General features: G+C 41.2%; 2 protein-coding genes across 3 annotated transcripts in view; one reads left to right on the plus strand and one right to left on the minus strand.

Annotated features, from left to right (window-relative positions):
• The window catches only part of ESAM (endothelial cell adhesion molecule), a 45,456-nt gene extending 20,852 nt beyond the window's left edge, over positions 1–24,604 (plus strand). Inside the window, exons 2-7 of the mRNA XM_075190401.1 lie at positions 16,543–16,700; positions 17,605–17,815; positions 18,658–18,813; positions 21,136–21,258; positions 21,339–21,480; positions 21,595–24,604. Coding sequence (XP_075046502.1) covers positions 16,543–16,700; positions 17,605–17,815; positions 18,658–18,813; positions 21,136–21,258; positions 21,339–21,480; positions 21,595–22,054 — 1,250 coding nt within the window. The 3' untranslated portion in view covers positions 22,055–24,604. The remainder of the gene's footprint in view (positions 1–16,542; positions 16,701–17,604; positions 17,816–18,657; positions 18,814–21,135; positions 21,259–21,338; positions 21,481–21,594) is intronic.
• Positions 1–25,949, minus strand: part of ROBO3 (roundabout guidance receptor 3) — a 384,723-nt gene that overhangs the window by 342,186 nt on the left and 16,588 nt on the right. The window lies entirely within an intron of this gene.

Genomic DNA, 25,949 nt, shown 5'->3' on the forward strand with positions numbered 1-25,949 from the left:
CCCACCTCGTTACTTATTCCATCTACTCTCACCAGGTCGCATATCTCCTCATTATCATCCTTATGGAGTGTGATTAGGTAAGTGGGAAGTTACTGCTAGAAATTCATTGTTAGGTATTTAAGAGTTTGGACCTGGCAGAGATAATCCGTAGTGAACTTGTGTAAGGTAACAAATTGATTATTGTACAAGCATAATGTATCTGTGAACAAGTTACATCACCAGCAGCTATAGTTGTTATCACTTTTGTATCAAGTGTTCCCCACAACTCTTAGATTGTAAATTCATACGGTTGGGGCCATCTTTACCTTCTGTTTCATGTCATTTGTTTGTATCCTGATCCCCTCAGCGTACAGAGCAGTGTAACAGGCTGGCGCTTTATAAATAAAAGATAATGATGATAAAGGATCATAAAAATGAAACAATCTGAGCTTGTGCCAGATCAAACAGAGCTGAAGTTCATTTAAAAGATATTTTTGAGAATTTTCCATGACATCTGTACCACTCACTATCTGGTGACAAATGGGCTGCAGCTGTCTATAAAAAACAAATGCAAGTATTTTGGGGGTATTTGCACAGTTCACAAATTCAAGCTGACAGCATGAGAGAGTGATGGAACCAAGTGATCTGGCACCAATGCTTGTGTCATTTTATAACGTAATCATGTTGTGTCTGCGCTGGTATGATGCACGCCATATATATATATATATATATATTTCTCATTAGCTACCGTCTGAGCTTTTCAGACATGTTTTTATATAAACAGATTAGTTTACGTGCGGTTGTTGGAGCATGATGATCCTAATTCAATCATGCCGCAGTGGTTGGAGCATAATGACATGCATTACATCATCACGCTGGGTTCTGCCCACCACTTCTCGGCCTGGCCTGGCCTAGGAGAGGTTGCCCGCCTGACTCAGAAGATCACCCACCATTTGGGAGTCTTTCGGACACTCCTGGGGAGGGCAGGCACGTATGGTTTATATATAACCTTTAGAAGTGCATAATTTCTTCAGCTGCAATGTAAATGCCATTTTGTGGTGTCACGTTTATTTTCGCACCAATGCACCCTTTTTGCCGCCCAAGATAGCGTCGACTGCGGAGATGGTAAATTGTTTCGTCTGATGGAAGGAGCCAGGTGCCCTAATGTGCTGAGCTCGTCTATCATAGACTATGCACTCATGCATACCACTATACACTGCCCTGTGTCAGGATTGAGAAGTCATTTTACTCCAGACCCAGTAAATTCTGTTGTTCCACAACCTCTGGTCACATGTGGGGTGTAGCTGGCACCACGTCTTCCTGCTGGGGAAGTTCAGTGACCCCCAGAGAGTTGGACCCTATAGCGGGGCCCAGTGTCTGCTATCTGCACGGAAGCATTGACCTCTCTCGCTGTGTCTGCAGCTCAGCTCCCAGTGCTCGGGCCAGAAGTTCCCTGTTTATTCCAGATAAAACCCTGAACTTTCCCTGTGCTGGATGCTGTGCGTGTGCTTTTATTTACCACATAACTGTGATAACAGGAGTGGAATCAAGTATGACACACCACAGATTATTGTTTTATTCCAAATAAAGAACATCATCTAGTTTTAAACATTGAACCGGTTAGTAAAACGTAAGTGTCCATCGGATTGTGAACGCAGCCTTTAAGAAGTTCTCACCTTCAAGGGAACTTTGATTATGAGCCGCAGTACATATTACATATTTGGACAAGATCATTTATAGAGCTGTCTTCAGAGATCCATCCATCACCCATCCCTGTCCTTACAAGTCTTGTTAGAAGAGCAGGAAAGAGCAGGACAATGTTCAGGAAGAGGAGGAAACATCTGAAGAAAGTCCTTCACGTTCCCCAGAGATCGGACAATTCAAAGTTACAATCTTCTCTCTGAACAGAAGCAAAGTTGTAAGACAGGAAGGGGCAACACAGCCAGAGGTGATCAGGGTCTCAGACTTCCACTAATTAGCCATTATAAGAATGAAGCAACTGTGTCTTTCGTTATGTTACATTTAGTGTATAATGTGATTGTTATTCCCACTGGCTCTATGACACATTTTGTGTGTGTTTTCCTGTGCTAGAGACCTGGGTGTTTTAAGTCCTTGGGCCTGATTGATTAAGGAAAGTAAGAAAAAAATGAGTTAGTTTTCTCCTGGACTAAACCATGTTACAATTCAAGGGGTGCATATTAGTTTATTATTTTGCACATAAGTTAAATACTGGCTGTTTTTTCACATAACACACAAATACTTGATAGCTTTATTTTTACTCTGAATTTAAAGTTGATCTAGGACATGTCCTACCTCAACCATAAATCTGTTCGCTCATCTTAAATTCAGCTCCTCCTCCAATGCAACATGGTTTTGCCAAGATGCAAAATTGCTCATTTTTTTTGCTTTGCTTTCCTTATTGAATCAGCCCCCCTGTATTTTGCCCATTATTTTGGTATTGTGCCTGCTATTATCCACTTTACTACTTAACCCACATTTGTTGTTGGGTCGCTCAAACGTTTAGGTTTTAGTATGGTATGCAAGACATTTATTTTACTCATAATTGCTACATTGTGAGCCTAAGTTAGGGTATTACATCTATCCTTTTGATTTTTGTATTTAATGTACAAAGAAAATTATACCAACCATATTTTTATTATATTATATATTTATTTTACTAATGATTATAGTTTTACTCATTTATTTTATAATAGATCAGTTTTTGTTTGCGTTCTGATGGAATGTGATATTGCACATATACATATGTGTATCCTGCACTGTGTTCAGTCTGTTAACACGTGGCAGAGTTTATATGGAAACGCATCTTGAGATCCGCTTGGATTAGAATATGATGAGAAGTACGCTAGAGTTCCGTGCTCTTTTTTAAAGCGTTCCGTTTGAATCAGGCCCTTAATTTATCAGCCCCCTGGTGGTTGAGAGAGGTATCATTTGTTATAGAAACAATACATTCATTCATATCATAGGCTCTGTCCAACCATTTTTAAATTTCTACATTTTGGCCATGTATGTTTGGCTTTGCGAGTCTTTGTGCTCTTCCCGTTAAACCCAAACGTCAAGTGAAAGGACCACTGTCTAATTAGGATCCGACATTTTGGTGTCTAGCCGAGGGGCTGAATCATGTTTGGCTTCACTGGATCCCGTTGGTGGTGTGGGAGGATCATCTCACACAGAGGTCGGTAGCGGACAACTTTTTTCAGGTCTCATACAGGGCCAATTGCTTAACTAACAATTTCACTCTTCCCAGATCTCTCAAAAAGGTGTTTCCTTCAATTACTGATTAATACTTATAAATCCAAGTATTTATGTTAGATACCTTTGCACGTTCTACCCCCTTAACATATAGATAAAGCTAAATAGCGAAGCAATTATTGTTATAAAACATGATTATCTGTAAATGCCATCATTTGGGTCCCATGTGGGTGTGGGTGGTAATTGCTTTATTGCTCTGCATGCCGATCTATTTTTATAACAACTTCTGTTTATTATAAGCTTATGTACTAACGATGCATTTTGTTTGTTCTCTTTTCAGTTGTTTAAAAGCAATAACAAATTGTTTAAACCAATAAAATTAAAGCAAGATACCCCCCATTCCATCTCCCCCTAGGACACCTAGTTTCCAGTTTATTGCAGTTACTGTATACATTCCTTATCATTCACCAGGAACTCTAATGACCAAACCAGGGTCATTTGAGCTCTTATAACAGTCTAGACATCGACGAGAGGAACATTTTCTCACATACGTTGTGACTTTGCCATAAGATAAGACATGAGATAAATATTGCCCAGTGGTGACTGTCCTACTCAATGCCTGAACCGTGATCTACTTGCTTATTTATCCTGGATTCGGCATCCCCCTCTCCCAAAGTCTACTTCTAAATACCTCATTCCAGACATATTGCAAGTTACCTAACCCCCTCACCCCGGCCAGATTATAAAGGGGAGTAATAGTGCTAAAACTCAAGGCCCCTTTTATACTACAGCCCACCTACAATCCTCTTTTTGGAAAAAAATTTCAGTTTTTATTTTTTGGGGAAGCCGATGCAGGGAGCCCAACCGGCAGAAGACACAGGGGAGCGGTTCTATATCCGCAAGGCGACTTTTATACTAAATGCGGGACACAGCAACACACCCTAATCTGCAGGAGCAGAGACTTTAAGAGCTGGAGGAATTCTAATCCTTAAAGCTGATTGGATGAAAGGTGGCTGTTGTACATATGTGCCACGGCTCTTGTCCAGTCAGGTGCCACATTCGGTACACACACCCAGCCTCCAGTGCAGGGTTATTTACTGAAGATGGCTGACCCCTTTGATAGGTAGCACAATCATCGTACACATCTCTTGATTTAGGATGTAGATGAGGATTGGACACTGGGGTGGTGACAAATGTCTGAGAGGCGTTGATATAGGGTAAAAAGATCCACGTTTTAAGGGAAATTCATATAATTGTTGTGAAGGGGGAAAAAAGTGCATTACTTACCGGATAGAGAGATACATGAATCATTGTACTATTCAATAAAAAATAAAATCTGAGACGTAACTATTGGGAATCTTCAAATGATGTGATCCAACTCTGCCCAAGATAGATAAAGTTTTTTTTAATGAAACACTTCTTTCTTGGTGCAATACTTAATGACATTAGCCAGATACAATTAGTTCCCTGAGACTAGGTTAAGATTTTGCTGTTTACACTAATGAAATCCAGTGGTTTGTGTCGTAGTGTTTGGGCTTCGTCAGGGCCAGTGCTAGGGTTCTCGGCGCCCTAGGCAAAATTTCAAAATACACCCCCCCATCTCAATGTCCCCCTCCCCCCCTCAGCACACTGCCCTCCCCCTGGACCTCAATGTCCGTCCCCCCCCACTGGATATCAATGTCCCCGTCCCCCCCATAACATACCAATGTCCCCCTCCCCTCTTTCCTTAAACTTGACTCCATAAAGATGCACCTCTCTGCCGAGTCTCTTCCCTCACTGACACTGTCGGGACATGATGATGATGTCACGCCCGACAGTCAGTGAGGGGAGTGGAGAGGAGGAGACGGAGGGACGGTGTGCCCCATCGGCTGTTTAAGGGGAGGGCGGCGGTGGCAACTGCCTAACATTGCCTAATGGGATCGCCGGGCCTGGGCTTCATGATTCATTATGACCAGAGTGTTCTCCCCCTATTGTCCAAATACATACTAGTCCATACTGCGCACGGTACTAACATTCAATTGTAATCTCCAAAGGGCAGGAACTGCTGTACTTGAATACAGTTCTGTGACTGTACAACACTGCAGAATAAGAAAGAAAAAGTAAGATAATAATTGTAGTGCCAACAAAAAAGATAAAAGGATCTGAACTTGATCTAGAACATTTAGAATATGCAGTGTCCACTGAATAGGCTACAAGAAGATGGATGCCTTATTGCTATCATTAGGCTTAATGTGTCTCCGTTTTACACTCTCCTTTGTTGGGTTGTGTCTTTCCTATCCGTGTACCCTGCAGGTTCTGTGTAACAGTATTTATATCATCTTTTAAGCCTTTAAAAAAAATGTTTACCATGTTTTCTCCATATTGAGACCCCCATCGACAAACTCACTGCTTTTTATGAACAATTCTTTTGCACTAAAGTGTAACTTATCAGTCACTTTTTTGTGTTATTGCATGTATGTGTCAAATGTACTGACACTTACATTGTAACACAATGAATTTGCTAACTTGTAGCAAATGATTAAAATGAAATATATTATTAACTCCAATCTGGGCCGCGGTTCCCTCAGCTGACTCTCCTGGCCAAAGCAAATGTTAGGACCTTGTGACGTCAAATATTTTGCTTTCGCTGGGAATTTTGTCTGGAATTTTCTCACTGCAGAGGAACAATGTGAGAACGGAGCCAGTTGTTTGTAGATCACAGTGAAAACATAATTTGTTGGGAGCCGTGAGAACGTTTGTGTAGCTATTTCGGCAGTGCTGGGTGCTTACAGTGTTTTGTTGTTTTGTCACAATTGTTTTGTCCAGCATCATCTTCATCATCATTCTTGTCACGTTTCATCGTCCCTATTAACTGTTTCTGTCTCCGACAACTACGTAATATAATTTTCCTTCCTGTCTCCCCATTTAATCACTACAGTGGCTTTAATTGCCTTTAGTGCACCATTCCACCACACGTCGCTCACTAGGATGCCTGTGTCCTGATTTTTGTCCTGATTTTTAGACCTACAATGTTGGGAGGTGTGCGTGACATTGAAGAGTCACAGTGGACAGCCTTGTTCTATCGCATATACTCTCCCCCAACATACAAAATAATATACTGTATTTTCTGCTTCTAGACGTCTAGAGAATTTCAATACCACTTTGATATATTTGATTGTAGAAGGCAATAAAAACGATGCCTCCTACCTATTGGAATGTTTACCATGTTTTTACCTCTGTTACAACACATATAAATGAGACTGACAATGGAACCCATTGTTTTCAAAGTCACATTACCCAATTATGTTCATACTTCCACTTTGCATTTGCGTCGCTTCCATTGTCCTTCCCTCAAGCGCAAGTACAAGATCTCGTTGACCACCGCATGTAAGTCGCATTCACCCTGGGCATATTGCGTTACTGGCATTTGAGCTTGCATTGTTCAGACACCACTGGGTATTTTTCTATTAAAGACTGGGCTCAGCAGCCTATTAGGAACATTTTAAAGGAAAAAATGCAGGTAGTTCAGTGATCCAGCCCAAGGTAGCCCACTGTGGGCCTGGCCCCCTGCCCCCCAGCCCAGCCTGACCCTGGGTATAAAGCCCAATAGTGACTTCTATCCCCAAAGCCATTGGGGCATCTGGGTTCTGAATAAACCATTTTACAGGAATAAGAAACTGACTGAGACTGTTGGAAGAAGTAGACGGGAGGGTCGATGTACGAGGGTCTGGCAAGGAGGGTGTTTGAGGAGCTCTGGCGAGCGGACAAGGAACAGGGATGGTCAGACCTATATATAACACCACAGTAGTGACTGAAGTAGGAAATGCATTTAATGTTTATTTAGGTGGAAGTCACATTGTTCAGACTTCTCGTACAGATGTGTAAAAGTTTTGGAAACTTGAGAAGAGGGCTTATCGGCGGCAGCAGGGCTTCCTGAGTAGATAACCATGAAACAGGCGGAAATGTTCCCATTCTGGAGGACATTGTTGTACAATAACATTCTAATCTGGGCCATTTTATCACACGGATTATAAAACAATGGATGGTATAACACACAATCTGCGTCCTGTAATAACATCTGGAATGGACTTTATGTTCTGGGAGCTTATATTGTCCATAAGTTCCTCTTCTCGCTCTTCATTTATTAATGTTTCCTCCCATGGTCTGGATTAGGAAAAGCCCACTGGACATTTAAATTCCACCTCCCCAAAATTCAGATGGATAACAAGTGACACTTGCTAGAAACATGAACACATTGTTCAGTGACACACGTACACACTGCAGAAGAATTTGTGACGCAGAGTCCTATAAATCACATCAAATACAAATTACTATGCTTGGACTGCATACACTGATCAGCCACAACATTAAGTCCACCTGCCTAATATTGTGTATGTCCCCCTTGTGTCGTCAAAACAGCTCTGACCGTCGAGGCATGGACTCCACAAGACCTCTGAAGGTGTCCTGTGGTATCTGGCACCAAGATGTTAGAAGCAGATCCTTTACGTGCTCTTAGTTGTGAGATGGGGCCTCCATGGCTCGGACTTGTTTTTCCAGCACATCCCACAGATGCTCGATCGGACTGAGATCTGGGATATTTGAGGCCAAGTCAACACCTTTAACTATTTCTCACGTTCCCAAACCATTCCAGAATAATTTTTGCAGTGTGGCAGGGTGCAACATCCTGCTGAAAGCGACCACTGCCATCAGGGAGTATCGTTGCCATGAAGGGGTGTTCTTTGTCTGCATCAATGTTTAGGTAGGTGGTAGGTGTCAAAGTAACATCCACATGAATGCCAGGACCCAAGGTTTCCCAGCAGAACATCGCCCAGAGCATCACATGGCCTCCACCGGCTTGGCTTCTTCCCATAGTGCATCCTGGTGCCCTCTCTTCCCCAGGTAAACGCCACATCCAGTCGTCCCCATGATGTAAAAGAGAGCGTTATTCTTCAGACCAGGCCACCTCCTTGCATAGCTCCATGGTCCAGTTCTGGTACTCACATATTAATGTCGTGGCTGATAGTCTGTCAGACATACACCTCCATGTGTATCTACATTGCACCTCTGTATGTGTGTGTGATTATCTATGGAATCCTGTGTATGTGTGTGTATATATATATATATATATATATATATATATATATATATATATATATATATATATAGAATGAATGAATGTGTTGTGTTGTTTTTAACTCCTCCAGTACAAGCTCAGTTACTATGGTATGATATATTCTCTATACGCGTGTGTTTATCTCTGGAGACTGCTGTTGTACACACAATAACTCTGAGGAAACGACTACAGTAAGGATAAGACTGATATACTATATATACTATAATGGGTTTCAGACTTAGAAGCAAAGTAAAAAACAAAAAAAGGATCAAATTTGCACCTTGGCAAAACCATGTTGCACTGGGGAGGCAAATAAAAATGTGCAGACAAATTTAGAGTTGGGAGGACGCATCTTAACTCAACTCTAAATTGCTGTGTAAAAATAAAGCTGTCCAGTATCTGTCTACAAACCAGCCATTATTATCCCTGCATGCAGAAAACGTAAATACATTTGCACCCATTGTATTGCAATTTGGTTTGTCCTGGAGCAAATTTGCTCCTTTTTTTCAGTTATTGTTCTCAACGCGTTTCGTCATCTCTGACTTGATCAAGAGGGAAGAGGTTACCCTCGTGATTAAGTCAGAGAGGGCGAAACGTGTTGAGGAACAATAACTGATCATAGTGTATGGAACTATTTATTCTTCATGTACCTGATATTGGACACTTTCATGTAAGTGGACACTGTTTTATTTAATAAATGTTTTTGATTCCTATAATACTGATTTTTATCACCACATATACTGGCTATGTATATCAGTCACCATAGCTGGAGAAATCTTAGACATCGGACAACATGGAGACCTTGCACGGAGTGACTTTACTATTGGGTACACAGTTTACCATCTACATCCAACTTAACTAGATCACATCACAAGATACAAGACAGGAAGACCTTCCACCTGTGGGCTCTAGGTGGACATTTGTATCATAGATAATCTATATCAAGGACTTGTCATGGATTAAACTGGTGATATAAATGTGGCATATATTATATGCTACATATAATAGACTATATGTTTTAGATCTTCATATAAATGATTACATCTTGCTGCCATATCAAAGATTGAGCGCTGTGATTTTTTTTGTCTATTGTGTTTATTGCATGTGACACTTTTGTGTGTCTGAACGTTTTTTATTAGATTGGTCAGTTGGAGTCAGACAGGCATCTGGAAGGAGCAAGATACTGCCCACTAAAAGTGTCTAAAAAGTAAGAGTGTAGGTGTTGCCCATAGCAACGCATCAGATTCTAGCTGTCACGTTCTAGAATGTACAAGATAAATGATAGCTAGATTGTGACTGGTTGCTATGGGCAACACCTCCACTTTTCCTTTTTAGAAAGTTTAGTAGATCTACCCCCTGATGTCCATGGTGGTGCATATGGGTCCATGTACCATAACAAACCAAAAGTTCCAGAAAGAGCACTTAGAATCTAGTCCTCAACATGGGATAAAATATCCTCTGATCACACAAAAAGTGAGTGTAGAACTCGTCCCTCCATCCTTTGTCTTGTGACTACGGAATGGAGTTAATGCAGCGGGATGCAGAGAATTGTGCAGTGATGAAACGGTCCTCACCTCCGGGCAATGCCATGTATGCTAATGGGCAGATAATGGATGGGAGGACCGCTGGGCTGAATGCCCAACATCAGTGCGGGAAGCTGCCAGTGTTACTGATAAAGCTTCTAACATCCAAACTACCTATTAGTAAACAAAAATATCAAAGCGTGTCCCTGTGCTCCAGTGTTGTTACATTATTTCAGCATAATTCGCATTACTGAGCACAAAATAGATAATATGATTGTAACTTTGTTTACTAAACAAATACAATTTTTATAGAATAATTCTATATTTTCTGTAACAAATACGATTTAATCATATAAAATTATGAAAGACATTAATCAATATCATCTGTAAATTAGTCATAATAAGGCAAGATTCTGGTAGTGATATTGATTATTACTTTCTCCTCATTATTTTATTATTTTCACTGTGTAATTGATTTAATCTGATTATCCCACACATGCTTACTCTCCCGCAACATCTGGGAGACTCCCAAATTTGGAGGAGACTTCCTAGAATCCTGGGAGACTTGCCCACACTCCTGATTCCACCTCCCTCTTTTTTAAGGAGGGAGGTGGGGGGCCAAGAAAATGCAAATCACAAAACAACACATTTCCCCCTCACATGCCCCGTGGACGTGAGAGACCAATAGGGGGTAATATTTTACTTGTCAGACTGAATTTTAAGTTTTGGGTGACGTTACCCTCTAACTAGTTATCTCATTGCCATGGTACAGTTTTATTTTAAACATGCAGGTCTGTTGGTATCTGAAACGCAATTTTGCTGATGGTATCCTGAAAGAATTTTAAAGCCACAATCTGTCATATTGTTTCTGATTCACGATTGGACGCAGCCTGCACACAACTTACATTTTATAAAAGTGCGCAGAACTTTGTGGAATTCTGACTGTATTCAATTCCAAGCGGATCTCAAGATACGTTTCCATCTGAATCTGGGTGTAAGTGAGCTCTGCCTAAACGTTACTGGCCGTACGTAGACAGACAGAACAGACCGTAATATACATTCAAGCACAAGTACAATATAAGGTCACATCAGAGCACATTGAATAAATAAATTATAAAATAAACAAACAACCATTAACAGAATAATCTATAATAACAATATGGATTTTAAACAAATATTCCCCCCCTCTCCCCAAGAAATACATAAATGAAGATGCTTTCAATGTGTACTGTGCATAGGATAAATTTATATAGTCATCTTCCTTGCACAAATATGTTCTGTGGTTTCTAGTGGCACACATACATGTAATACAAAGACTGTGCCGAGTCAGTCACCAATATCGGTCGGGACTTATACCTACCCTGTAGTTGGTGCAAATAATACGGCTAAAAAACACGTAATTAAGATAAACACAGGACTTGACATGTGCGTTAGCACGCCCTTACTGTACATTGACTATACTCATCTACCCCTTCCCAGTCGTGTCATTTGCCTTCAGACATGAATTGCGTTTATTGCCATAAGGTCCCATCCTCAGCATGCGCAGAGCTATTTCACACAAGATAAGGCGCTAATGGACATACGTCTGACCATCAGGCCGTTGTGTACATACAGTCACCCATAAATGATTCAGACATGCAGATTTATTTTCAAGTTTCCAACTCAGGCCAGCTGGGATCCTTGTCTGTAATATCCTCTTATCAACAACAAGACCATAACAGGAAGAGGGCTCAATCATTTACCGCGTTCTGAACCGTTTCCTTCTAGATGGAATTCATAGGATAAGTTGAAGTTTGTTTTTACATTTCTTTGAACTTTAATTTTGATTGACTCTTTTTTTTTTTCGTTAGTTGTTGTGTTATGTTGGCAGGAAATGTTTATTTGCGCTGACGCTTTACGGACGTTACCTTGTGTGCATAGGATCTAGTTTCCTTGTATTTATATTGTATCGATTGTATGTACCTGGCTTGGACACAATAGATATAAAATATAAACAATATTATGTTGTGAAGAGACTGTAGCCATATATACAGAAATACATAACAATATGATCATTAATTCAGAAAGATCTATTATGTTACTAGGTGACTGACATAAGTACGTTGTAAATGGACCATTTACAGTGTACAGTTAGAGTTAATGTTTATCATAAAAGACCTTCACCTCACCTGTGACGTAGAACCAGTGACTAAGTGTTGGGTGGTTATATAAGCTATATGGCAAAGGCAAAACACTTACAGACCTGCAGGTCCTCATTATAGCTAATATAGCTATATCCATTTATTTCAATAATAATAATATATTGTCAGAACCTCATTGTTTACAGTCACCTAAGAGTTGTTGTACATTTTAGTAAATGGAGACAGGAGATAAATACCAGAATCACGTCCTGCCTATAGGACTATATAGTCATTTGATTTGCTGATTACGACCTTATGGTGAGTTGTCTGATTGCAAATTCATCTATCATGCCATGCCATCATTCTTACGTGAGAAGGAAGATATAATATCTGCTGTTATCTCACGCCTAATAGTGAACGTGGTTTTCGCTATCCAATCAAATGTAGCAAACTTTTGTTGCACCTCTGACCTGGTTGTGTGTATCTGTATGTGGGTGTATGTATGACTGACATAAACCTGACATAAACACAGCGTGTATGCTTCACGTACGGAGCTGGGCACTTCCATCTCAGCGAGTGGGCGTAAATACGCTATTTTACGAGTGGCTTTTTTAAGTGTAAATTCCGTACAACGTATCTCTAACTCAGTATCAGGGTCTATATATATTCACTGTTGAAACCAAAAATGACCCCAAACTCAGTATCGTTCTTGTATTTTATGGCTCCTCTCCTAAATATGTTTGACCCTTTATACCCAATGACGTATCATCCACTTAAGACATCACTTCCAAAACCAGAGCTTTCACTCGACCTAACGATGGAGCTCGGAATACGTCTGGTGCCGGCAAGGTTAGATAATGTTATTTAGGCCACGAGACAATTCACCAATGCTGGTCTCAACAAAGACACAGGTCAAGAAGATCAGAAGTCCACAAAAATACAGGCTGGGTCCTAAGGACGGCGCTGCGGACCCTTTGTGGCGCCTTATAAATTAAAGTTAATAATAAATAATAAAGAGAGTTTTTACTACCATGTAAAATGTTTCTATCTATAGTATAACGCTGTCTGTATTACTAGTTACTACAGGTCATAGGTGTACAAACTGTTCTGATTAACTCCTCAATATCTGTGAGTAAAGTGTCACTGGTAAAGAAAGGAATTATCTGGAGGGTTCCATTTAAGCAATATTGTTTAATATTCCCTAATAAATAATTAGATGATCTGTAAATATTGCTGTATACCTTCATAGTGCATAATAGCTAAAAAAAAATATTGCACTTAGTGCTACATAGTAGCCAATAAGTTGTGACCAGTTGCAGAATATAGAAACATTGTCACAAAGTAACAGCTGTCAGTTGTCCTGGCTGCTTGCCAGGGAGCTCAGACTGATGTATTTTCAAACTGAATTGATACAGGTCGGCTGCAATCTTCAACTCAGATTAAAAAACGACTTTAATTTATGGCAGCATAAAAAAAAGTTAATGACAGTAAACTGCAAATTTGTGCATAGCTTTAAAACCTTGAATCAGATATTTATAGGGAAAGCTAATGCTGGTTTAATGTGTAGCACCAGTGATATTAATCACATTATAATGGCTTTGTTCTGTATATAATAATCTCCTTCTCGCTCCTCTTAACAATGTCCTGGGACATATGCGGGAACTGGTTCAGGATACTGCAGATATTTTGTTACAGTGGTTTGTAAGTGTCTGTCCTGGCTGGGTACGTGGCCTCATGCAGTGAAGGTTAAATACTGTAAATCGTGTGTTACGTCCTCTTATGTGCAGCAAGGCAGAATAAGTCCCTTTCCTCGGTGCTTGGCTAATCAACTTGATGGGACGTTTCCAGCAGAGAGACTAAGTGCTGGGGGCAGAATGCACAGCTCAGGGGGCTGTCTTCTCCCTTACTGTCATCATCTAAAACTACACATGTGAAAGATTTAATAAGAACAATAATTTTCTCCACTTGCTATGGGCTACATTAGGAGAATGTTTTCCATTTATTGTTCTGTACATATTTTATGTGAAATTCAAACTGTTTACATATATTTATATTCTGAGACTATTTCTGGGGATGTCTAATTTCATAAGTATCACAATATAGCAGATGTGCACATAATGCCTCATGCCTCAGTGATGTCACTGGTTCCTAGTGACTGGATAGGCTGCACTCTCAGTGATGTCACTGGTTCCTAGTGACTGGATAGGCTGCACTCTCAGTGATGTCACTGGTTCCTAGTGACTGGATAGGCTGCACTCTCAGTGATGTCACTGGTTCCTAGTGACTGGATAGGCTGCATTCTCAGTGATGTCACTGGTTCCTAGTGACCGAATAGGCTGCATTCTCAGTGATGTCACTGGTTCCTAGTGACTGGATAGGCTGCATTCTCAGTGATGTCACTGGTTCCTAGTGACTGGATAGGCTGCACTCTCAGTGATGCCACTGGTTCCTAGTGACTGGATAGGCTGCACTCTCAGTGATGTCACTGGTTCCTAGTGACTGGATAGGCTGCACTCTCAGTGATGTCACTGGTTCCTAGTGACTGGATAGGCTGCACTCTCAGTGACGTCACTGGTTCCCAGTGACTGGATAGGCTGCACTCTCAGTGATGTCACTGGTTCCTAGTGACTGGATAGGCTGCACTCTCAGTGATGTCACTGGTTCCTAGTGACTGGATAGGCTGCACTCTCAGTGATGTCACTGGTTCCTAGTGACTGGATAGGCTGCACTCTCAGTGATGTCACTGGTTCCTAGTGACTGGATAGGCTGCATTCTCAGTGATGTCACTGGTTCCTAGTGACCGGATAGGCTGCATTCTCAGTGATGTCACTGGTTTCTAGTGACTGGATAGGCTGCATTCTCAGTGATGTCACTGGTTCCTGGTGACTGGATAGGCTGCATTCCCTGTGATGCCACTAAGTAGCTAATAGGTGGATAACAGTTTTGCAGGCACTGTGTAATGCTGTATTGTAGTACTTTATATGGTCTGTAGTCATCTGTAGTAATTTATCACTATGTCACGTGACATAAGAAAAATTGCTCTTTTGCGACTTTTGTATTTGGAAGATAAACTTGAGGTTAGGATCATATCTTCCTTGTTTTATTTGATCCTGGAAACCTTTGGTTCACATTGTTAAAACATGTAAAAGAGGATAGTCCCCTTTATAAAACAAGGGGTCACTGGTCATCTTGTGACCTCAGAGAGCCCTTTAAAGTCCTGTCCTCTATGGAGTCCACAACTGGGAATTGTAAAGTGACCTCCTGACTCTTCTGCCTCTTTCTTAAAGTGACCCCAGCATCTGTGCGAGTTATTTTATAGCACAACAAAATACAGTAAGGCCAAACACATTTTTATATTTGACTTATTATCTTCCAAACATGAAATAATTTACAGGAGGTAGAAAATATACATGAGAGCATAACTGGGGGTCTATGAATTTAAATACTGAGGATTATGAATATTTCACTAGATCTTGTCCAAAATGCTTCCAACCTATGTCCTTACACAAGAGGGTTAACGTTTTCTACACAATGGATTATAAGTAAATGAATGGATTCTCCCGCCTCTACATTATATTATATAATGATTAATAATCTTATTGAAACCTATGATACCTAATCCACAAGTTCATTTTATACCCTTGTTGTGTAACAGTTAAATATCTCGCGTTCTTTTCTGTCCAGCTGTAAATCAGTCTATTTAGGTTAATTATTGATCCCCAGTTACATTAACATGTCCCTGCTTTAGTCTCTGTTCTGTGAGTGATACAGCAGATCAATAGACGCCAGTGGAAAGTTGGACAATATGAGATTTATATTGTGTATATGTACATATTAGACCTATTCTGATCTAGCCCATGTTGCATCATTAATAATAGCTGTGTTTCCCCAAAATGATTAAATCATCTTTTTATCCAGCAATTAGTAAAGTCCTGTTCTCAGGATCAGTATTAAACTTGTGTGTCGGGCTCAGCGACTGCCTGAAAAGGACGTACTTTCAGATAACGGCACATATTGGGCCTATGTAGTAAGTAGGGCCTGGAGGTACGATTCCATGATCTGATCTGTCCATCCCCCTTGAGAAATATACTTATATCAGTATGGAAGCTCAGGTCTAATCCTGAGCAATGTTCACGTCTGTGGGTGCAGGTGGAAATCTCACCTATACGGTACATAAGGTCCGTTCAAGGAAATTTAAACAGAAAACATTGATCCGTGTTGTGTGCAGGTGATATTATAATTATTAACCTTTGTTTATACAGCGCTCACCTATCATGCAGCGCCTTACAGAGAATGTTCCAAATCATTCACACCAGTCCGGTGTGGTGAGATCTTTATGACCCCCCCCACTCATGATATGCTGGAGTTTATTATAGAATCACACAGGTGTGACCATCTCTCGAGAGGGGTCAGACATACATTTTGTGGATATATATTAACCCTTTACGGGCTGGGCTGTCAGAGTTTATATCTAGGGATAAAGTTTGTCCTGTTCGATCCGCCGAGATATTTATGGTAAATGTTAGATGGGAAAATAACTATTTTCTACATTTTGTTACTTGTTATGTATCTCTCCAGCCCTTCTAATCATGGTAACGATTGTCTTCTCTTCCGCCAGATCTTTCGTCGGCGCTACTGGAGGTGCACGTGGAGCAGAAATCGGTGACGGCGGTGCAGGGGCAGGGAATTACCCTCCTCGTCTGGTATTCTAGCAGTTCAGAAGATAAACCGTATATCACCTGGTATATACAACGAGCGCAGACTGAGCAGGTCCAGGTACATTGTGCTATACTGACCGCAAAATCCTTCCCGTGACCATTTAGCACAGTGCTGTTATTTGCCCTCTCTTTAAATAATCCCTTGATCTCCGCCCAGTTTTACTGATATTATAATCCTCTCATATATAGTAGTTTGAGGACTCAGCCTAGTGGCAAGGGATGTGTGTGACATATTTGGGTGTGGAGTGTTATGTTAGTGAATGGGCTGGGTCCTGAAAGTACCGAAAATAAAATAGAGCCACAAAGAGGTGGTAGACGCCCCCCTGAGCTAGCTCATAGCCTGCACAAAGGGGTCCCATAACACAATGATATATAATATATATGATATTCCCCTCTTCTAGGTGCAATTAAGCAAATAATGTTTTCAGGTTATACCCCCTTTCAAAATTGATATATCTGCTGTCATACCTCTTTACTCCATTAGGTGGTGCTGCAGGACTCCTACAATTTACATTTACAAATATTTGTGTAAATATTGTTCATGTAGGAGACAGTTCATACATACCTACTCTCCTGAAACGTCTTGGAGACCCCAGAATTTTGGGGAATCCTCCAGAATTCCCAGGACCACCCTCCCGGACCATGCCTATTGTAACAAATATGTGTTGGGTCCTAATGACACGAGGTGGGGTTCAAAAATTAGACAGGTATCATCATCTATTTATATAGCGTCAGCATATGCCGTTGCGCTTTACAATTGGGGACAAACACAGTAATAAAACAATACTGGGTAATCCATACAGACAGAGAGGTAAGAGGGCCCTGCTCGCAAGCTTGCAGTCTATGTTTAACAAAAGGGAATGATATAAACCCCCAGCCATAACGTTTTAAACGTATCTACAAAACCCAATGACCTGTTTACTTCTGGTGCTCCCGTCTGATTTATGTCATTGCGTTTGCAGATTCTGAAATATATTGACGGAGAAATTGATGTAGCTTCAGATTTCAAAGACCGGCTGAGTTTTGCCCATCAGATGCCAGCGAAAGACATCTCAATTATAATTAACAGAACCCAGGCCACGGACTCTGGGCAATACCGATGTTACGTCAATGTGCGCAATGACAACAGTGTGGGCAGTGGGAACATTGGAGTGATCAATGTGTCAATTCAGGGTAAGAACAGGATGTACTGTCTCCACTATAACAGGAAACGGTAATAAACAGTTAATAGCGCTGATAATAGATTGTAGGAATGCAGCGGTATTAATAACTCATTACAATGGAGGGTGGGAATTATGGAAAATCTCATTGTGATTTAGGGGGACATTAAAAATCAGACAATACAACAATAAATAGTTTGGTACATAATGCCAACCTGCCACGGGTTTCTATGAATAATGCACTAGACTAGATCATTACAACAAGGAGTATAATTCTTATATCATTTTAACAACTGCAGAGATACAAATGTATTTATAGAGCCTTATAATTGTTTTTTTCTGCAAAGTGGGCTGACTTCTTTTTGTAAACTTGATGAGTGTAAACAACTTTTTGTCGATAAAAATGACAAAAGTGATTTCAAGGACTTCATAACACTTACAATGGCGTGCCCTATATATTTAGCTATTAAAAATAGCATTTTTCAATTGTGAAATTGTATATACATCATTCGGTAGGTGAACAGTTATTGTTAGCAGATTGTCACATTGTAGAAACATTTTATAGCATAATTTCACTGGATTGAAGATGCCTGACCTTCATCTGCCACCTAGTGGACATATGGCAGTACTACTATGAGCCGATCCTAGCTATATGTAAATATTAATAATAAAATTACAACTCCTCTTATCCAGTGTTTCTTACTATACATGGTGGGGATGTGAGTGTTTTCCTGCAGCACAAGGTACAATATGAACTGTCCAACACATCCAGCCACTAATGAACTATGACCATGATTGTATATTCCCTTTGATGCATTCTGACTGTTCTCTTCTTGATACACTTTACATTTCCAGTTCCACCTTCCAAACCCACGTGCCAGATCCATGGAAATTCATATATTGGGGCCAACGTTACACTGAGCTGCAAGTCTTCCTCAGGGGACCCTGTGCCCAATTATTCCTGGATAAAGAAAGCGTCGGTCAATGTGGTCTACTTCCCTCCCGCACTAGGTAAGACTCAGGGAATAGGGCACAGTGTTATATAGAGAGTAACAGCACAGCCTCCCAGGGAATGGGGCACAGTGTTATATAGAGAGTAACAGCACTGACTCCTAGAGAATGGGGCACAGTGTTATATAGAGACTAGCAGCACTGACTCCCAGGGAATGGGGCACAGTTCTTATATAGAGAGTAACAGCACAACCTCCCAGGGAATGGAGCAGTGTTATATAGAGAGTCACAGCACAGCCTCCCAGGAAATGGGGCACAGTGTTATATAGAGAGTAACAGCACTGCCTCCCAGGGAATGGGGCACATTGTTATATAGAGAGTAACAGCACAGCCTCCCAGGGAATGGGGCACAGTGTTATATAGAGAGTAACAGCACAGCCTCCCAGGGAATGGGGCATATTGTTATATAGAGAGTAACAGCGCTGCCTCCCAGGGAATGGGGCACATTGTTATATAGAGAGTAACAGCACAGCCTCCCAGGGAATGGGGCACAGTGTTATATAGAGAGTAACAGCACTGCCTCCCAGGGAATGGGGCACATTGTTATATAGAGAGTAACAGCACAGCCTCCCAGGGAATGGGGCATATTGTTATATAGAGAGTAACAGCACTCCCTCCCAGGGAATGGGGCATTGTTATATAGAGGGTAACAGCACTGCCTCCCAGGGAATGGGGCACATTGTTATATAGAGGGTAACAGCACAGCCTCCCAGGGAATGAAGCACAGTGTTATATAGAGGGTAACAGCACAGCCTCCCAGGGAATGAAGCACAGTGTTATATAGAGGGTAACAGCACAGCCTCCCAGGGAATGGGGCATATTGTTATATAGAGAGTAACAGCACTGCCTCCCAGGGAATGGGGCACATTGTTATATAGAGAGTAACAGCACAGCCTCCCAGGAAATGGGGCACAGTGTTATATAGAGAGTAACAGCACTGCCTCCCAGGGAATGGGGCACATTGTTATATAGAGAGTAACAGCACAGCCTCCCAGGGAATGGGGCATATTGTTATATAGAGAGTAACAGCACTCCCTCCCAGGGAATGGGGCACATTGTTATATAGAGGGTAACAGCACAGCCTCCCAGGGAATGAAGCACAGTGTTATATAGAGGGTAACAGCACTGCCTCCCAGGGAATGGGGCACAGTGTTATATAGAGAGTAACAGCACAGCCTCCCAGGGAATGGGGCACAGTGTTATATAGAGGGTAACAGCACAGCCTCCCAGGGAATGGGGCACAGTGTTATATAGAGAGTAACAGCACTGACTCCCAGGGAATGGGGCACAGTGTTATATAGAGAGTAACAGCACTGACTCCCAGGGAATGGGGCACAGTGTTATATAGAGAGTAACAGCACTGACTCCCAGGGAATGGGGCACAGTGTTATATAGAGAGTAACAGCACTCCCTCCCAGGGAATGGGGCACAGTGTTATATAGAGAGTAACAGCACTGACTCCCAGGGAATGGGGCACAGTGTTATATAGAGAGTAACAGCACTGACTCCCAGGGAATGGGGCACAGTGTTATATAGAGGGTAACAGCACAGCCTCCCAGGGAATGGTTCAATGTAACATTATTAAGTATTCAGCTATTAACTGTTAATGTGATATTGGAGTTGAATTTAAATAAGAGACAACCCACATATTATTATTATTTTTTATTTATATGGCGCCACAAAGTGTCCAAAACAGGACACACAGGGGCACGTTCAATTGTTGGCGTTACTGCCTAAAGTAACGTGGCGCACGCACTAATACCATCATTATGGTAATAGTGCGCGTAAATACCGTTATTACAGTACTTATGATGCTGCATTTACGGCTTAGTATTACCGTAATAACGGTAATACTTTTTTAACGCCACGGGGAAACTAAACAATTGAATAAGCCCCACAGAGTAATGCAAAAACAAAGTTCAGTAAGTTATCACCCAGTTGAGAGCAGGTTCGCCGGGCAAGGAACAAGAATGAGGTAGGGGTGCTGAAGGCAAAGGTAGCAGAAGGAGGAGAACATGAGGATAGGAGAACCCTGCTCCTGGGAGCTTACAGTCTAGAGATTCACAGATAGAGCCAGCTTATCCATTACATAACCTAGGCTCTAGCCTAGGTCTCAGTTTAGCCTAATTTGTTTTTATGTGTGTTTTACTTTGACAAACGGAGAGAAGAATAGAGCCCACACCAGTATCTTGCCTAGGATCCTGTGGGGTCTTAGTAAGCTTCTGTGTAACAGATTATTCCTGCCCAGGTCATTAAACTATCATATAGCATTTTAGGGTTATGATGATGTTTGTTCGTTCTTAAAATAAAATTTTGTTTTAGATTCTGTGAAGGGAACATTAACCCTAACAAACCTTACAAGTGACAACACCGGAACCTACGTGTGTACATCCAAGAATATAGCCGGCGTGGCGGAGTGTAACATCACTATGGAAGTGACGTCATGTGAGTATATGTATATAGTGTATATAGTGACCTCCACAGAGGGGTGATGTCCCAGTAACTAATGATTAATGTATATCCAGCCTCCAGGACGGCCATCATAGTGGGAGCCGTGGTGGGTACCATCGTTGGACTCTGCTGCCTGGCATTACTGTGTGCCGTACTGGTTTACCTATACCGACGTGAGATAAAGGAGTCACAAGACGAGGTGGAGAATGACATCAAGTAAGAATATTCAATATTTGGTTTTCTGATTGGATTTTAGTATGTAAAATAAATGGCTGTGCTCTGCTAATCACATTCTCTCTAGTTGATCATGTTGTGTTTGTTTGTGTCCAGGGAGGATGCCCCAGCTCCAAAAACACTTACCTGGACCAAAGGGAACGAGTCTGATCTGGTCTTCAAAAACGGCACCTTATCCTCCGTCAACAGCAACCGTGACCACAAACCCTATCCCTCCAAATCCCCATCCGACACCACGTCCATAAACACGGCGGCAGGCAGCAACGTGGGCTACAACCCCCCACCCTACATGGGCGACAGAGGCAGGGTCACTACACCGACCCCCAGCTTGTCCAGCCAGTCGCTGCCCAGCTACATGGCAGCGCCCAACGGCAACTATTACAGTACAGCGGTGCCATCAAACAGGAGCGCCCTGCCAAAGACGAACGGCGTGGACCATCCGGCTCCCAGGAAAGAATTAAACATTGCATCTGGTGTCACTCCGTCCAATCTGGTGCGGATGGGGGCTGTGCCGGTTATGGTTCCGGCCCAGAGCCAGGCGGGGTCTCTGGTGTAGACGTACACGCTTCCATATATATATATATATATATATATAATGTTTACAGGACTCCGCCGCCAACATTTATGAATCCAGTTACAGTATCATCAGCACCTCCAGATTTCTAGGGGTATATGGGCCATTAATCAGCACCCCAGTAAATCTGGTGCAGGTTATTTTCTACGCAGGCTGGACTTAATATCCACTTCTGATCTTTCTCCCCTCCCTAGGGCCGCACAGACTGTGTCACTTTTATAAATAAACCCCAAACGGAACCTTTTTATATAGATGTTTTTTTTTTAAATAGAACATTAACTTTTTATACTTTGTCATTCAGCGTCTTCTCTTCTCTGGACATGTATCAGCCAGCAGACAGCGCTTCCATGTATCCCGCGCTGGCGCAGTCCCAGTTTTTGCTGTTAGGAAGATTTAACTTTATTCCCCAGATTATCCGTAAAGAAGGAAACATGTTGCAATAACTTCAGAACCTACAGAAGGAAGTCAGGGGGGGATTATTATGACCTGGGACAATGTTAGGTTACGTCGTTGTCCCTGTTGTAGGTTCCAGATGCAGACGACTCTGACAGTATTTGTAGGGATTTTCCACTTAATATGAAGTACACTAAATCCACCCCTTCCCAATACTAGTAGTGATAGTTTGTAATTCACAGCCTCGGTGGCAGCTGAGGTCCTGGATATACATAGAGGCGGCCACCTTGCTAAATACAACCTATGGTGGGGATCATGGGGGGTACTTCCAGCAAGGTACAATTTTTGGGAAAGGAGGAGATATAGGGACAGACAGAGCATTACAGGGAGGATATGTAGAAGGTGACTTATAATGGAACAAATACATTGAATGCACTTTTGTAAAAGGGACTCTGACCCTATATGATTCCTCTCGCTGTACAATAGATTGAGGGCATGACCTGGTGATAAGGGATATATGTGACATTATAAGGGCGCGGTGTGACATCATTTGGAGGCGTGGTCAAGCCTGGAAAAGACTGAAAATATGACAGTCCAGGCAAAGAGTTAACCCCCTGAGTTTGTTCATAGCTGCACAGAGGGATAGCATAAATCTATGTCTGGCACAGTCCTTCCCCTGTGGTGGGCACAAGTAGGGAAATACATTTTTTAACATTTCAGTTCCTTTAAGAAAATATACCTGGTCGTAAAAGAGGTTTACTAAAAGAGGGTTAGTAAGAGAGGGTTAGCAGGATTTTTTCAGGATCAAATGAATCAGAGTCTGGGGTCGTCGGGACCTTCTTTATTGAAAATCTTATTTCTGTACTTCTGAGTTGTTACAAATATGTTTTATCTCTCAATGCTGCAAATAACTCTGATGTATTTATCCCCCAAATATCTAATTTGCAATATTGATTACATGAATGAGTTTGTTTTTTTGTTGTTTATCTTTGGGGGGGGAAGCGGGTATAAAAGCCATACTACAGTCGAACATCATCCACTTTTCCGCATCTCCGTCTGCACACAGAGGAAGAACAACGAGAGGAGTAGTGGAGGCAGAGAAGATACATTCATGGCAGGGAAAAATTAAGCACATTGTCAAGAAATTTTCCAGAACTTTACTGAAATAGTCAAAAAACCCTCATGAAAATCATTGACGCTGTCCTTGTAAAGATATGTATTAATGGACCATGTATGATATGAAGAGATCTACTTAAAGCATAGCTCCAGCCAGAAATCAAAATTCTAATTTTTGTGGAATACCCTGATCGAAAAGGATGACTTACTTGGGGTCCAGCATCTGAATATTAAGTTTTTAAGGGATTTATCCTCTAAATGACATGATTTTTGCTACAAAACAACCAGTACTTAATAAAGAAAGGCAATACACAAAGCTTAAAATGATTTATTCATAGTAAATTATTGACAGTATAACAACAGAAATGCCTTACGTTGATTTGGCTTTCAGGACAAGGGGGTGGAAAACAGAGTCATGGCAAGCACTGGGATAAAATGAAGGAATTATTTTCAGAGTAAGCGGAGCTGGTTCAGCGATTGTATACAAGAAATAAAAGTGATTTCTAAAGCATTATACGTATTTCGGCTTTAGTTGCTTATGATAGAATGTATATCGTTTGCGAAATGGACCAATAGATAGTCAGTTGGGCAACCGCGGCTCGGGGAACTAATGGCAGCCTCTGCGGTAGGCAGCATACCGATGTTTATTTTCTTTAAATGCCATTTCATTACCAGTCAGCGCAGTATTCTCCCGCAGAGCCATATTCTAAACGGAGTGATGAAATATCCACTTATTTATGTTATTGTATCATTCCAATGTACAGATATGAAACCAAAGCCGTATTTTTCATCGAATACTTTTAAATATTAACAGAATAATCATTCATTAGGACAATGTTCTCTCAATATGGGAGTGGCGGGGACGTGAGAACGTATTGAAGAAATTTGTTCTATTAAGATACAACTCTTATTTTATATCCTGTGTGACATATGTTAATGTTTTGTAAATGCTATCGGTGACACAAGTTACTCTGCTGTACTATTTAAAGTGAATTTTTCATTAAAAACAATGTCATTTGTATATGTCTACACCTCTGTGAAAATCTGTGAGCTTCTGTATGTTTATTGTATTTGTTTAATAATGAGCGGTTTATCATGGCTGTATGTGCTTTATTGGAAAGTGTATCTCAGCTCTGTCCATGTGATTGGAGCTCTGCGTACAAAAACTTTCTTCCTGATGAGAAAACTTCCTAATCCCACAGTATAGGCCGAATGTAGGACACGTCTGTGGATGCGGAAAAGATGTTCCACAGGCCCCAAATGAAGCCATTCCATGGTGTTTCCTTATGAATGATGATAATAATAATATTGCACATAGAGCAGGGAGCGCAGGGCAGCAGAGGGAAACTTGTATGTTGAGTGCTAGAACTGCATCAAAGTGTCAAGGAGAGGACTCAGGGACCCCATGCTGGTTTTGGCTCCATGTAGACTAGAGAAAGCGTTCCCAACAATGTCTCTCATCAGGACCCAAGGGCCAAATACCCAGTTCACTCCAGGTTAGTGAGGTTCCTTTCCAGAATTAAACCATTGTGGTATTTTCCCATCTTATTCATTCCAGCTGATCAGCATTTCTGTCCAGGTTTTACTGGTCCTGTTCGCTCAAAGTCCTGATACTTATCGTATGGTAAAATCAGGCTGCACTTTATATCCATTCCTTGTTGAATACAGATGTGCGTAAAAAAAAAAATCACAAAGTACATTTGTTTTGCATCTCTTGATGAATGAGGCTCTTAATATACGTGACTAACTGAAATATCACCGCCTTCTAACCCGGAAAAGCAGTTTGGAGCAGAACAATTTGGAAGTTCTCCCAGCAGGGGGCAGCAAAGACAGTCAGTCACATCATCCTTTTACACGGTGCAAGCATCAAGCTCTGAATATTGTATTAGAATTTGCTGGGGTCTTGGGATGAATTTCTCTGAATGGCATGGTCAGGGCATTGAGTCAGGGTCAAAATATGTAAAATGTTTTTGTTATACTGTAGCACATAAGCTTAAACCTCTTACAAATGAAAATAATTGTTACTACTTCAAATGTAGCATTTTACATTCTTAACTTTTCAGCAATATTCTGCAACGTGACAGAGCTTCGGGGATATTAAGATTTTAAAATGTTCTTATACCCTTCCCCTGTTCAGTGCTTTTCAATAACATTGTCTTCCACTTGCTTTTAATGTTCTTTGGAGTTTCTTGATGAAGCTCTTGTTTGGCAACGTACTAACCAACTGTGGGATTTCTTTTGGGTAAGTATTTTTACATCAATTAAAACACATTAATTGTACACAGGTGACCTCTAGTCAATTAATTATGTGCATCTTAGTAAAGGTGATGAATTATTTCGGTTTTTTTATTTGTAATTAAGACAAAGC

The sequence above is a fragment of the Mixophyes fleayi genome, chromosome 11 (assembly GCF_038048845.1).
Source record: "Mixophyes fleayi isolate aMixFle1 chromosome 11, aMixFle1.hap1, whole genome shotgun sequence".
Lineage (NCBI taxonomy): Eukaryota > Metazoa > Chordata > Amphibia > Anura > Limnodynastidae > Mixophyes > Mixophyes fleayi.